The sequence below is a fragment of the Schistocerca gregaria genome, chromosome 2 (assembly GCF_023897955.1).
Source record: "Schistocerca gregaria isolate iqSchGreg1 chromosome 2, iqSchGreg1.2, whole genome shotgun sequence".
Lineage (NCBI taxonomy): Eukaryota > Metazoa > Arthropoda > Insecta > Orthoptera > Acrididae > Schistocerca > Schistocerca gregaria.
In genome coordinates, this window is record NC_064921.1 from 339,074,055 (window position 1) to 339,090,415 (window position 16,361).

General features: G+C 43.8%; 1 protein-coding gene across 1 annotated transcript; it reads right to left on the reverse strand.

Annotated features, from left to right (window-relative positions):
- Positions 1 to 15,107: 15,107 nt before the first annotated feature.
- LOC126335772 (uncharacterized) lies at positions 15,108 to 15,672 on the reverse strand. Its single transcript, XM_049999233.1, has 2 exons — positions 15,636 to 15,672; positions 15,108 to 15,544 (listed from the first exon to the last, which is right to left on the reverse strand). The coding sequence occupies exons 1-2, from the start codon at positions 15,670 to 15,672 to the stop codon at positions 15,108 to 15,110; spliced, it is 474 nt and encodes a 157-aa protein (XP_049855190.1).
- Between the last annotated feature and the right edge of the window lie 689 nt (positions 15,673 to 16,361).

Sequence of the window (16,361 nt, forward strand, 5' to 3'; positions counted from 1 at the left end):
TGTTACCAAAAGTCACCAAACAAACAGGATATGACACAAATATGCGGGTGATATTAACTGTTTCCTTGATACGCAAGAAACCAAGGCCACATACTTCTAGAAACACTAGAAGAAGGAAGTTTCTGACCAGTAAATAAAAAGGAAATACCAACATACATAGTTCAATACTGAATCAGTGTGGCAGTCTTAGTCTTTTATAAAAGAAGAAACTTAAAAAAAGGAAAAAAAACAAGAATTATGGTCCTCATCTGCAGTGTCCTTAAAGAAACATACCCCCATAATGATAAACTTCCACATCTACACACCACAACTGAGAAAAGAAGCAACTGGACCAAATATCTATTCCAAAAAATACAACAAGAAATGATACAGCATGAAAAGGTAACTTCAAAAGAGCAACTACATTAATAATAGAGGAGAGAAACCTGGGAGAAGACCTAGTCATGAAAACCAAAAGAGAAAAAAAAGGCAAAAATTGTTCTACTGGGATCAACAAGGAAAGGAAAGAAACCAAATGGACACTATACACAACAAAAACATACAGACAACAGTCCGATTTAGCTATATATATATAGAAAACAGGATGAAATACAAGTCTATAATTAAAAGGAAAAAAAGCAGAATTCATCAAGGAGAAGACAATAAGTTCGCAATGTATGCAAAATCATAGCAACAAGGAAAAAAGTCTCATCCACAAGAGTAGAAATCCGCATGAAAAAATGGGAAACGTATTTCTCAGACCAACCGAATAAACAGAAAAAAGACAAGGTATACAAAATGGAAGCAACGGAGACTGCATCCAAAATTGAATTAATAACGACTACAAAAGTCAGACAACCAACAAAAGAAGGAAGAAACAAAAAGTCGGTGGATTCAGGCAATATATATGTGGAACATCTTAAACACTTTATTGACAGCATGGAGCAACTATCGAAGATCCTGATGAACAAGTGCCCATAGGCAGGAGTAATTACCAAAAGCCGGGAAACTATGACAATAAAGATCCTGTATGAAAGGCAGGGGGAGAGAAGTTCCCCAGATTTGTTCAGAGGAGTATATTCACGAAGATCCTGAACAAAAGACTACTCAATGCAATCGAAGGAAACATCCTAGAATGCCAATTTGGCTTTATGAAGGGAAGAAGTAAGGTACAAGCACTAAAATACTTAAGGGACCAGATAGAAGACGCACTGAGACATCAAAGAGGAAACTATCATGCAGTCTTTATAGGTATCTACATCTACATCTACATGACTACTCTGCAATTCACATTTAAGTGCTTGGCAGAGGGTTCATCGAACCACAATCATACTATCTCTCTACTATTCCACTCCCGAACAGCGAGCGGGAAAAACGAAAACCTAAACCTTTCTGTTCGAGCTCTGATTTCTCTTATTTTATTTTGATGATCATTCCTACCTATGTAGGTTGGGCTCAACAAAATATTTTCGCATTCGGAAGAGAAAGTTGGTGACTGGAATTTCGTAAGAAGGTCTCGCCGCGACGAAAAACGTCTATGCTGTAATGACTTCCATCCCAACTCGTGTATCATATCTGCCACACTCTCTCCCCTATAACGCGAAAATACAAAACGAGCTGCCCTTCTTTGCACCCTCTCGATGTCCTCCGTCAATCCCACCTGGTAAGGATCCCACACCGCGCAGCAATATTCTAACAGAGGACGAACGAGTGTAGTGTAAGCTGTCTCTTTGGTGGACTTGTTGCATCTTCTAAGTGTCCTGCCAATGAAACGCAACCTTTGGCTCGCCTTCCCGACAATATTATCTATGTGGTCCTTCCAACTGAAGTTGTTTGTAATTTTAACACCCAGGTACTTACTTGAATTGACAGCCTTGAGAATTGTACTATTTATCGAGTAATCGAATTCCAACGGATTTCTTTTGGAACTCATGTGGATCATCTCACACTTTTCGTTATTTAGCGTCAACTGCCACCTGACACACCATACAGCAATCTTTTCTAAATCGCTTTGCAGCTGATACTGGTCTTCGGATGACCTTACTAGACGGTAAATTACAGCATCATCTGCGAACAACCTAAGAGAACTGCTCAGATTGTCACCCAGGTCATTTATATAGATCAGGAACAGTAGAGGTCCCAGGACGCTTCCCTGGGGAACACCTGATATCACTTCAGTTTTACTCGATGATTTGCCGTCTATTACTACGAACTGCGACCTTCCTGACAGGAAATCACGAATCCAGTCGCACAACTGAGACGATACCCCATAGCTCCGCAGCTTGATTAGAAGTCGCTTGTGAGGAACGGTGTCAAAAGCTTTCCGGAAATCTAGAAATACGGAATCAACTTGAGATCCCCTGTCGATAGCGGCCATTACTTCGTGCGAATAAAGAGCTAGCTGCGTTGCACAAGAGCGATGTTTTCTGAAGCCATGCTGATTACGTGTCAATAGATCGTTCCCTTCGAGGTGATTCATAATGTTTGAATACAGTATATGCTCCAAAACCCTACTGCAAACCGACGTCAATGATATAGGTCTGTAGTTAAATGGATTACTCCTACTACCCTTCTTGAACACTGGTGCGACCTGCGCAATTTTCCAATCTGTAGGTACAGATCTATCGGTGAGCGAGCGGTTGTATATGAGTGCTAAGTAGGGAGCTATAGTATCAGCGTAATCTGAAAGGAACCTAATCGGTATACAATCTGGACCTGAAGACTTGCCCGTATCAAGCGATTTGAGTTGCTTCGCAACCCCTAAGGTATCTACTTCTAAGAAACTCATGCTAGCAGATGTTCGTGTTTCAAATTCTGGAATATTCCATTCGTCTTCCCTGGTGAAGGAATTTCGGAAAACTGCGTTCAATAACTCCGCTTTAGCGGCGCAGTCGTCGATAACAGTACCATCGGCACTGCGCAGCGAAGGTATTGACTGCGTCTTGCCGCTTGTGTACTTTACATACGACCAGAATTTCTTCGGATTTTCTACCAAATTTCGAGACAATGTTTCGTTGTGGAACCTATTAAAGGCATCTCGCATCGAAGTACGTGCCAAATTTCGCGCGTCTGTAAATTTTAGCCCATCTTCAGGATTTCGCGTTCTTCTGAACTTCGCATGCTTTTTCCGTTGCCTCTGCAACAGCGTTCGGACCTTTTTTGTGTACCACGGGGGATCCGTTCCATCTCTTACCAATTTATGAGGTATGAATATCTCAATTGCTGTTGCTACTATATCTTTGAATTTGAGCCACATCTCGTCTACATTCGCATAGTCAGTTCGGAAGGAATGGAAATTGTCTTTTAGGAAGGCTTCTAGTGGTACTTTATCCGCTTTTTTAAATAAAATTATTTTGCGTTTGTTTCTGATGGATTTGGAAGAAATGGTATTGAGCCTAGCTACAATGACCTTGTGATCACTAATCCCTGTATCAGTCATGATGCTCTCTATCAGCTCTGGATTGTTTGTGGCCAAGAGGTCAAGTGTGTTTTCGCAACCATTTACAATTCGCGTGGGTTCGTGGACTAACTGCTCTAAATAATTTTCGGAGAATGCATTTAGGACAATCTCGGAAGACGTTTTGTGCCTACCACCGGTTTTGAACAAGTATTTTTGCCAACATATCGAGGGTAGGTTGAAGTCCCCACCAACTATAACCGTATGAGTGGGGTATTTATTTGTTACGAGACTCAAACTTTCTCTGAACTGTTCCGCAACTGTATCATCGGAGTCTGGGGGTCGGTAGAAGGAGCCAATTATTAACTTAATTCGGCTGTTAAGTATAACCTCCACCCACACCAATTCGCACAGAGTATCTACTTCGACTTCACTACAAGATAAACCACTACTGACAGACACCAACACTCCACCACCAATTCTGCCTAATCTATCTTTCCTGAACACCGTCTGAGACTTCGTAAAAATTTCTGCAGAACTTATTTCAGGCTTTAGCCAGCTTTCTGTACCTATAACGATATCAGCTTCTGTGCTTTCTATTAGCGCTTGAAGCTCAGGGACTTTTCCAGCGCAACTACAACAATTTACAACTATAATTCCGACTGTTCCTTGATCCAAGCACGTCCTGTAATTGCCAAGCACCCTTTGACATTGCAGCCCATCCCGCACTTTCCCGAGGCCTTCTAACCTAAAAAACCGCCCAGTCCACGCCACACAGCCTCCGCTACCCGTGTAGCCGCCAGCTGAGTGTAGTGAACTCCTGACCTATTCAGCGGAACCCGAAACCCCACCACCCTATGGCGCAAGTCAAGGAATCTGCAGCCAATACGGTCGCAAAACCGTCTGAGCCTCTGATTCAGACCCTCCACCCGGCTCTGCACCAAAGGTCCGCAGTCGGTTCTGTCAACGATGCTGCAGATGGTGAGCTCTGCCTTCATCTCGTAAGCAAGACCGGCAGCCTTCACCAAATCAGATATCCGCTGGAATCCAGAGAGAATTTCCTCAGATCCAAAGCGACACACGTCATTAGTGCCGACATGTGCCACCACCTGCAGCTGGCTGCACCCTGTGCTCTTCATGGCATCCGGAAGGACCCTTTCGACATCAGGAATGACTCCTCCCGGAATGCACACGGAGTGCACACTGGATTTCTTCCCCTCCTTAGCCGCCATATCCCTAAGGGGCCCCATTACGCGCCTAACATTGGAGCTCCCAACTACCAGTAAGCCCAACCTCTGCGATTGCCCGGACCTAGAAGGCTGAGAATGATCCTCTGAAACAGGGCAGGCAGCTGCATCTGGCTCAGCCAGAGACAGTGCCTGAAACCGGTTTGTCAGACGCACCGGGGAGGCTTTCTGGTCAGCTTCCGGGGACGCCTTTCGCCGCCTGCCACGCCTTGGAACGACCTCCCAATCAACCACAGGCGAGGGCTCAGCCCCACTGCGGGCAGCAACCGGGGCAACCACAGCGGCAGACCGATCTGGGGACAGACGGGATGAGGTTGACATCCCCGTGATACCCGAGTCCGGCTCCCCACAGTGGTGCCCATTGGCAACAGCCTCAAGCTGCGCGACCGAAGTCAGCGCCGATTGCAGCTGTGAGCGAAGGGATGCCAAGTCAGCCCTCATCCGAACACAGCAATCGCAGTCCCTGTCCATTCTAATCGATGTTTAACAACAGTTACTGAAACACGAGTCGGTGCCTAGATAACGCAAGCGGAACACGCAAAGAATGTATCAACTAACCTGTACAAATGCCTAACGACTGCGCTACAATCTGCTGAATTTACGATTACAGTAACTAAAACTCGAAATTGCACCTCCTATACGAAACTCACACGCAATTTGAATAAGAATCTACGAAGTAAACACTAAAGCGCGATGCTACAACTGTCAAATACTATAATACGCCCGAAATATATGAATTAAACAATGCAAGTACCCAAAAACACGCAAAGAAATTAATTAAACTATGTAACAAATAAGTAAGCTCGGGTTATACGACTTGCTGCTGCAGCTGCTTATCCAACGGCGGCAGGGAGCACACTGACTGGCCAACCGACACTGGCCGTTCACAACAAAAACAGAAGACAGACGACTACGCAAATTTGCACTATTCAGGTACTAAGGCGCGATGCTACAACCCTCAAATACTATAATACGCCCGAAATATACGAATTAAACAATGCAAGTATCCAAAAACACGCAAAGAAATTAATTAAACTATGTAACAAATAAGTAAGCTAGGGTTATACGACTTGCTGCTGCAGCTGCTTATCCAACGGCGGCAGGGAGCACACTCCCACACGGGGTATCTGAAAAGATTGCCCAGAGAGGGAGACATGTCGATTAGAACAGTCGAGGCATGCCTTTAAGAAATCTGATCCAAATAAATAACCAGGTTGGAATCTAAAGAAAAAATCATAGAGACAAATGGAGTTCTCCAAGACCACCATATGAGTTAACACTCTTCAACATATATACAACAGATGTGACAAACACAACTGAGGAAGCCTCAAAAGCAAAAATGATTCCCTATGTTGACAATATGGTAATAATATCAACAGTATGAGAGGAGTACCAAAGACCAGCAACTACAACAAGGGAAAAATGACCTAAAGGTAATCCAGGAGAAGACAGTTCAAATGACTTTCAGGAAGGGAGGAAGAAGATCACCACTGAAAGTAGTGGGGAAATTTAAGTATCCAGGAATTAATTACAGGTCGCACCAAAATATTTCGGTATGCAAGGAGCAGCAACAACCATCGAAGCCTCATATAATATCCCAAACAGAAGTAGTCCATCAACAAGCACAGTGATGTCGCTACTCAAAGTGACTTATGGAAATTGATCATACGGCAAAAATATAAGCTTTTCGATATGAAAAGAATATAAAAAGTCAACACTATGTTCAAGAAATATATACTAGGACTGGGTAAAACAGTGACATCCAGACATGTGCACAAACTCAATAAAGAGACTTATTTCAGAGCAGACATTGTGACTACCTTCTCTGGACCATACCAGGAGCTAATGGACACTGGGGACTGGAAGAAGATGGAGACAGTCTGGAGCTCTTCAGCACATCAACTATGCTGAAAGACAACTGGACCAGAGAATGTAGGAAACCTGAGACATATAAAAAAGACTTGGAATACATGGGTCTCATCATAAAATACACTCTAAGACAAAATAAAGATGCCCAAACGGGATGAAAATCGGTAGATGTGATTTACGTTTACAGACTAACAAATGGTTACAGTCTCAGGAAAATTGGATGGTTTATTCAAGAAAAAGAGCATCACAAACTGTGCAAGTCAACAATGTGTTAGTCCACCACAGTCACTTCTGCAAACATTCGTTTGACTCAGCATTAATTGACAGAGTTGTTGAATATCCTTCTGAGGGACATCATACCAGATTCTATCCAATGGGCGCACTCTAGAATCAAAACCTAGAGCTGGTTAGAGGGCCTTACCCATAAGGCTGCAAATGTTCTCAATTGCAGATAGATCTGGCGATCTTGCTGGCAAGTTGGTCCTGTCAAGCAAGAGGACAAACAGTAGAAACTCTCACAGTATGTGGGCAGGCAGAGTCTTGCTGAAATGTAAGCCCAGGAAGGCTTGCCATGGAAGTTAACAAAATGGGGCATAGAGTATCGTCGACGTACTGCTGTGTTGTAAGAGTCCCACGGATGACAACTAAAGGGGTCTTGCTATGAAATGAAGTAGCACCCAAGACCATAGCTGTCAGGGCACAGACGAGCGTCAGCTAGGTTGGTATCCCACCACTCTCCAGGGCGTCTCCAGACACATCTTCACTGGTCATCATGGCTCAATTCGAAGCAGGATTCATAACTGAAGACAATTCTACTCCAGTCAATAAGATTCCAGGCTGATGACATGTTTGGAGACGACACAGACAGCGGTGCGATTCCAACCTGTCTATCGTCCGCCATGTGGCTCAACAACAAGGAGTGATGGTGTGGGGAGTCATTTGATTTCATAGCAGGACTCCTTTGGTTGTTATCTGAGGCACCCCTACAGCACAGCAGTACATCTACGATATTCAATTCCCCATTTTGTTGCCCTTCCTGGCAAGCCACTCAGGACTGAAATTTCGGCAAGATACTGCCTGCTCGCATACAGCAAGAGTTTCTACTGCTTGTCTTCGTGCTTGTCAAAGCCTACCTTTACCAGCAAGGTCATCAGGTCTCTCCCCAACTCAGAATGTTTGGAGCATCATGGGCTGGGACCTCCAACCACCTTGGGATTTTGACGATCTGACACACCAATTGGACAGAATTTGGCACGATATCCGTCATGAGGACATCCATCAACTGTATCAATCAATGACAAGCCAAATAACTACTTCCATAACGGCCAGAGGTGGACCAACACGCTATTCACTGGCTCAGTTTGTGAAGTTGTTTCTCTTGAATAAATGATCCAGTTTTTCTGAATTTGTAATCATTTGTCTGTCTGCACATGTCCACTCTTTGACATGAAATCTGGCTGGCAACTGGTCGCTGCAGAGTCTAAGTCTGTCAATAGCAATGTGGAAGAAATAAACTAGCCACACTTATAATTCTCTATGTCCAGCTTTGTGCACTATGTGGATACACTGTAGACTGTGGCAATTCCTGAAGGAAGTCTTGTCTTCCGTTCGAGATGTTACGCTATGTCTGCACCAATTGTCCAATGGTCAGTCCAACCTTAGGAACTGAATAGAGTGGACGTGCTATATGTTTCTACCTGCAGTGCGGACATGCTCGCCTTGTGTATTCCCCCCCCCCCCCCCCCCCCCCCCCCCCCCGAGCAACACTGACGTGACACCATAATGCAACAAGATTATGGTGAATCAATACAGAAAATCAACACTGAAATTCGCTCTTTGAAACTACTTTACCATAAGCACTCGGCTTCGAGCGTTTTTTAATGCAGGAGGCCAAGATTCCAACTGCTGGCATTGTCAGCACCCACTTTTCGATCATAAGAGATACAGTCCATGTGAAACTTGTTACGACGCTATAATCGACAGGAGTCTTCCGGGGATTAAGCAGGGACTCCGCTTCTGCTATGCAGACAGAAATGTTGACAACGTGGAGGCCAGACTGGGACTATAGACTATCTGCATATTCAAACTACCCTTCAAACTCCCGCGAGAAGATGTCGTGGCACTCCAGCCCTATGGCATGGTAAAACAACACAGAGCACAAAAATGGAACCAGTCTAAGACGTATCCAGTTCTCAACGTAGTTCATCAGACGCACATTGAATTCTGATGGCATATACTATCATAAGATCATAAGATAAGATGCTGCAGGGCCATAGTTATTTATAACAAGCAGTCTAAGTCGTGTTCGGATGCAGCAAGGAAGGCATTTAGGTTCCGAGCGCCTCCAGCACTAGATCACACAACATCCACACCAAGGTAAGGTTCCTCCACTGATGCCGACAATCCTCCTGGTGACTTATGTGGCAGTGCTTGCCATGTCTCTTCCTGACCAGAAACAACAGACCGACTTTGCTATACTGGAAAATCCCTCCATGGTCCAATGCCTGGCCAATCCTTCAGCTTTTCCAGTGGCAGAACATCGTACAATGCCATCAGCACCACCAGGCACTGCAGGCACCACCAACAGTAGAATGGCAGTCGATTCACTTGTTGTACCAATGAAGTCTTCATCTCCGCAAAGCATGAGTCAATGCGATCTTCCGACACAGAAGGCCATGCACAAAAACAACATTAACCGAAACGCTGAAAGTGATGCTGCAGGTCCAAGTCTGAACATGGTAGTTCCCACTCGCCTGAAGAGGAAGAATTGATCCTGCACAATTTCGACCAGAAGGCTGACAATGTTGCCACCAACTCCACCATTGTGGAAAGGACAATAGGGCTAGCAGCGTCCATCTGCCAGTCCTCTGTGGCTAACAGTAATCAGCAGGTAGGTCCAGTGCAGGCTGCAAAGCTGCTCGGTCCCATCCTGTCAATCACCGCGGCCTTATGGAACATGAACAGACTTCCTTACCCACATCACGGGTCAAGGACCTCGATACTGGACAGTACCCCACTCCAGGGCTCAATCAGGTACCACTGAACAACACCAGCAGGGCCGCATTGGGAGCAGTGTGACTTCACTTACAACATGCACTTCTCTCCACAATCACCATGAATAGCCCCGCTCAATCACTGCACCACCAGACTTATTGTTTGATCACGATTAATATCAATTAGGTCCCTGCCAACATTCAATTCCTGAGAGAAGCAATTTGACCATAGGACTCAAATTCGCATTCCTGCAAGAAATGCGAACAAACGCAGTCCCAGACTTTTATGGTTACCGAATGCACATTTTGCCTGGTGTCATGCTGACATCAGCATGGTAATTTTAGTGCATGATGGTGTCATAGTCATCAATATAACATATCTTCCCTCAGCTTGAGGATTAGAAATGCGATTCATTAATGTTTATCAATTGTCAGGCACTATTAAATGTTGTGACTGGATCAGGTTCTACTCCAAGTACATCACCCCTCTTTTCCTTGGATGATATGAACACAGCAGCTTCGTCAGAGATTTTAATTGTGTGTTCATCCCAAGGCTCAAATGCTGCACTAAGCGCCTTGTTCGACACTGAGTATGGTGATTCACGATCTTCATTTTCATGACTCACAGGAAAAGGTATACATATTACTGGAATGCATATATGTGTCACAAGGTCTTACACAGGAAGTATTGGCCGCTGAACGATGGACTCTGGCCTTCTCAGATCACAGCACCTATACCTGCGCAATGCATCTTCATCCCTAGCAAGTGTGGCACAGTAACAGGTTTTGGAAGATGTATGGAACTCATCTCCGAGACCTAGACTGCTGTCAGCAGGTCACCACAATGTGAACTAACTGTGAACGACGTCACTCCTGATACCTCTCGACTTTGGCCTGGTAGCTCCTCTGCACCAACCAGCAGTCCACGAGTTATTTATGCAGTTTGGCAAGGATACAGATACATAGAACTGGCAGACCCCGAACTTTTACTACACTGTGCTCAGGGACCTCACTGCTCTGCTCCCATCACTGGAGAGACAACAAGAACAACACAAAATCAAGGCAGACGTACTATCGTTGAAGAAGCGCTGATAAGAAAGCACCATGGTCAACTCATGATGAAATGACTGAACGGCTGCAGAGCTACTCAACATACACGACATTGTAGCAGACATATGCCGACATCGCCGACTGTTAATCACATGCCTTAGGACATGTGACGGTTGCTCCTGTACAATCCAAGCAACCATAGTGAAAGCCATGGAGTGTCATTTTCGTCATCTTTACCAGCAAAGGACCATACATGATTCGCCTGCAGAAGCATTGCAGCAGGTGACATACACTATCAACACAGCAACAGTGTTGGCATTAACAGAGGTCTTGCATTAACGCCTGCAGGACGCATTGGACAACGGTTCTCTCAATATGTCTCCAGGGCTCAAAGGATTACCACAAGAGTTTTACTAGATGTTCCATGACTTCATTATGCCCTACCTGGTTCCAATGTACCGTGAAGTCATGTCCACAGACTGCACTGTAGCACCTACTTTAATCGAAGAACTTCTTATAACAATACAAAAGTCAGCAGGAGGGTAATTGGCCAACGACTTTTGGCCTCTTATAATGTTGAAAGTCGACTACAAGATCCTCGCTGGGTTTTTGGCAGGCCACATTAAAACCACATTGCCAGTGACCCTCATCCCAAAACAGATTTTGCGGGGGGAAGACGCCAACAAGCAAATGGCTGTCAGCAGCTGTAGGGACTTAATAGCAATCGCCTCAGCTATACCATGTGAGAATGTCATCTCCATCCATTTCGGATGGGCCTTCGATAGAAGGTTCCATAACTTCCTCCTAAAGGTGATGGAGTGTGTGACATTTACCTGAGCCTCACTGACATATTGTGGCACCTTTTGGCAGCAGCCAACTTTCAGGTGCAGATCAACAGGCGTATGGTGGTCACTGTACCCGTTAAGAGGTCTCTACGAAAAGGTTGAGCCCATTTTTACATACCTTTATGTAATCACACTCGAGCCACTCCTCAGGACTTTTAACACAGGCAGAACATCATCTTCTGCTTTAGGGTGTACGACTGAGGAACTGCTACTGCTGGTTCTTTCCGCTGATGAAGTCCACACCGTACTAAACTGTATCAAATGATACAGACAGTCCATGGGCAATCTTCTGACCATCAACAAACCAGCGGCGTTGGATTTTGGGTGCGTCTTGGGCTGGGCGCTGTTGCTTCCCTTTCTCCAGCCAATGAACTATTTAAGAGTCATGTTTACAAAGGATGTGCTTGAACAGCCACAGCAAACTATCGATGGTTACCACAGAACTTGCACTGGGACTTGAACCAACTGTAACATATGCTATACCTGGACCTCTACGTGATGTCGAAACTTAATCATGTGACACAGATCCTCCATCTGCCAGTAGTGACAGGTTGTAGACATCAGGAGGCCTCTGAGTATTTTCTTTCCATAGGACACGTATTTAAAAGTAGTATGGAGGGATGGGACTGGTTAATGTCTAGGCATGGGCAGCTATTCTTTATATGAGCAATATGTGGAAACAATGGACCAGTCAGCGTGCCTCCCTAATGGGTCGCCTATTGTCGGTTCTGATGCTAGTCTGCCACATACTGCTGGTGTCGGTGACACCAAACGTGACACAATTCTCCCTTGTATTGGCATTCATTCTCAAATACAGCTATGTGATCTGGATCTCCCCACAACACACTGCTGAAGACAAAAAAATTTTGCATCACCTTTCTGCAGGCAGTTTTGTGCAAGTGGCAGGAACTAAGTACCCAACTGTCCATTGGCCACAAGCAAGGAAAACAATACACCACCACTATCTGCCCACCACCATGTATACAACGTGTTATCAAGTCACTGACAAAAAATATGAGGCTAGACACTGGCTACATGGCCCTGACTGTTGCCTTCTGGAACCAACGAACATCGCTTCACATGCATGTCGTCACCCGGCATCTGGTGAAGAAGTTCTCAGTTTGTTACTTCCGTGTCACACTTGACCCTCGTGTGCCTGGAAAACTATTACTTTCTCCCCAAAAAATATCATGTGCTTACATAGCTAAAAGGAATAACTATCGACTATGTCTTCGGCGAAGTGGTGAAAGTAGAGCTTGATTACTGATGGTTCTTGTAAACCCTCCAAAACACACTGAGGGACCATATGTCCTTCCGCTTTTGGTTAACCCTTCTCCCCTTCCAGGCTCAGTATGACATTCTGCACAGCATCACATTGAAAACAGAATGTCCTGAATTGTGAGCAGTGAGGAAGGAAAGAGATGGTCTGATTCATGAAAAGCTGTATTCATTGAAGCATTACCAAAGCAGAATGTGACTGTTGTTGATATACACAGCATTTTGGAGACAGAAGACCCCAACGGCAATGGACATGAAAAATCTGGTTATACCATTTCTTGAAGAAAGATTCTATTAGCTGATGTGCCACAAGTGTAACACAAGTATTATTTTTGTTTGTCCTTTAATATTTTTGTAACATTACGTTTTATAAAATTTTCATTTGCACACTTTTAGTAACTATAATCATGTAATAAAAAATAAATAAAAAAGTCAAACATGAAAAATAATAAAAAAGCGATAAACAGGACATCGTCTGAATGCAAAGTCTAGAGTTTAAAACTGTTTATTGCTTAAATTTTTATAACACCTTTCGTCTGAATGCTTAAGTCTTTGCTGGCCGGTGTGGCCGAGCTTTTCTAGGCGCTTCAGTCTGGGACCACGCAAACGCTACAGTCGCAGGTTCGAATCCTGCCTCAGGCATGGATGTGTGTGATGTCCTTAGGTTAGTTAGGTTTAAGTAGTTCTAAGTTCTAGGAGACTGATGACCTCAGATGTTAAGTCCCATAGTGCTCAGAGCCATTTGAACCATTTGCTTAATTCTTTAGTGTAATGATAGTAGAACTACTGTGCATTTCACTTTCTGACCCGCTGACAATAACAGTTACCTGCAATAACATTTTTTTAAAAGATTTTTTGGCAGACTGCCTTTGAAAGCCGCATGTGTCAGAGCTCTCTGTGGACTGCTTGCTGTCGCCCAGCAGCGGCAGCCGTGGCAGCACTCGACTCCCTCGCTTATAATTAAGTTGTTCAATGTAACTGTTAATGCTTTATATCTCTTTCTTCGCTTTTTGAAGCAATTCTTCTTTTTCCGTCAGAAATTTTTGTGTTTCCGTAAAGACTCAGTCAGTAACTGCAGGGTAATGAGTTTTATGCGAATACATAGAAAGATAGGTCCCTTATCATTTAGCTACAAAATAGCAGGTCAGCAACTGGAAGCAGTTAATTCCATAAATTATCTGGGAGTACGCATTAGGAGTGATTTAAAATGGAATGATCATATAAGGTTGATCGTCGGTAAAGAAGATGCCAGACTGAGATTCATTGGAAGAATCCTAAGGAAATGCAATCCGACAACAAAGGAAGTAGGTTACAGTACGCTTGTTCGCCCACTGCTTGAATACTGCTCAGCAGTGTGGGATCCGCACCAGATAGGGTTGATAGAAGAGATAGAGAAGATCCAACGGAGAGCAGCGCACTTCGTTACAGGATCATTTAGTAATCGCGAAAGCGTTATGGAGATGATAGATAAACTCCAGTGGAAGACTCTGCAGGAGAGACGCTCAGTAGCTCGGTATGGGCTTTTGTTAAAGTTTCGAGAACATACCTTCACCGAAGAGTCAAGCAGCATATTGCTCCCTCCTACGTATATCTCGCGAAGAGACCATGAGGATAAAATCAGAGAGATTAGAGCCCACACAGAAGCATACCGACAATCCTTCTTTCCACGTACAATACGAGACTGGAATAGAAGGGAGAACCGATAGAGGTACTCAGGGTACCCTCCGCCACACACCGTCAGGTGGCTTGCGGAGTATGGATGTAGATGTAGATGTAGGTGTATCTGAATACTGTTCATAAGTACACTTTAGACCGAAATCATATATACGTACAGAAATGCGAATAAAATTCACTGAATTCTATTTGTATTTCTGATCCCAGTCATTGCAGTGGCAGGCAGCCAGCGACGCCGCATCTTTGATAGATGAGCTTCTCATTGCCAGCCAGCTCAAGATTCACAATGGCTGAGCAACCGTATTATACCTGTCACTAGTCTAATGGAGAATTGGCAACATTTTAAAATACGTTCGACAAGCATGTCCCCATCGATTTACTTCCCGGTTTGGTTCGGAATTATCCTGGTAAATTGCACTTGATATATTCTTGTCATTTAGCATCAAATATTCTGAATGATGATATTGTTATTATGTGTAACAAGATTTTACTGGTCCTGTTCACCCAACTCATTCGTTGTGTTACTTGCATACTTTTCACAGACAATGGAAGAATGCTTTCTGGAAGCAAACATCTTAAACTGATCACAACAAACTGTGGTAACAACAATATTTTTTCAGCCACACATAATGCAGCGACTATCCTTTTTGTATAGAGGCTCTTCCAATTCTCTAGGTTCTTCCAATTTATAAGATGCCAAAAATAATTTCAGATCATTTGGAAGCGTCAGAATGTGGGATCTTGTAACGAAACGAGCTTTCATTAGTTATTGAGACTACTGTTTCAAATATATCCTCATATGTTTTCTTGTGTTTCCTGCATTGGAGTGAAACAATATTTGGGTACTGATTCCAGCGATGTCTAATTCAGTCAACCATACAGCCATTGTCCATCTCTTTGTTACACAAGCAACAGAGTATGTATTGCACATCTGGTTCACAGCGTCAACCCCTTGCTTCCTCATGTTGTAGTCCATGATGAAGTGTGGTTTATTGGTTCCTTCATCAGCTGTGCATTCACTGCGCTTGGTGCTAAGAAGACCAACACATTTAAATCTTTTTTGGAGGGAGGGGGCACATATGACAACATTGTGATATCTTTTTGATATACAAACGGTGAGGGCCCAATATTCCTCGAATTTAGATGTAGGGATTCCTGTTTTATTTTTCTTATGAGTTTCCACGCTAGTGAAGTGCTTCTGCAAAGGTGAGACTGTCAATAGATAACTGATATACCAATTGTCAAAAGTTAGTCTGCAAATGGATGGATTAAAAGTTTCTCCCAGCAGTGCACAATATCATACGGTTTATTTGACAACTTGTAAGCGACCACATGCTCATGTTCCACAATGTAGTTCAACAGATGTTGTACAGAATGTTTTGGCTTCATAAACAGCAAAGAATTTCAAGGTGTGTTTAACTAGTCTGTTCAGCATATATTGAATGAACAAAAGTCATCCTCTAACATGCGTCAACATTTCATCTATGATTACAAATTATTCAAAACTAAGGCTTTCCTTATAATTTGTAATAAATTTATCCATATATTACCTGACTGCAGTTAATTTATCATTCTAATGCCTTTGCATTCTTACCACCTCCGTAGTAGAGCTACCTTTGTATGAGGACAGTCTGCATTTTTGCCAGATGTTCCAAGATGGCAAGGATGACATCATCCATGATGGCGGCAAGTAGACTTGGCAGCAGCGCATGACGTCATTCAATATGGCGGCTATGACATTATTCAAGATGGCAGGAAGATAGGCCATTTGGGCTACCTCCACTAACCTAAGTCACCCAACCATCACCTCTTCCTAGGAACTGGCGCCAAGTTTGCATTTTGGTGGAAAGGTCACTTGGGGTTTCTCTACCAACCTAAGAAAACTGCAGAAACAAAGCTCATCTCATCTACATCTACATCTACATACATATTCCGCAATCCACCATACGGTGCGTGGCGGAGGGTACCTCATACCACAACTAGCATTTTCTCTCCCTGTTCCACTCCCAAACAGAACGATGGAAAAATC

What these genes read in the sequence shown, in the direction of transcription:
- LOC126335772 (XM_049999233.1), bottom strand. Translation starts at nt 15,672, where the DNA reads ATGAGCATGTGGTCGCTTACAAGTTGTCAAATAAACC. An exon ending in TACAAGTTGTCAAATAAACC is followed by an intron (nt 15,545 to 15,635) that starts GTATGATATTGT and finishes ATCTATTGACAG; the next exon opens with TCTCACCTTTGCAGAAGCAC.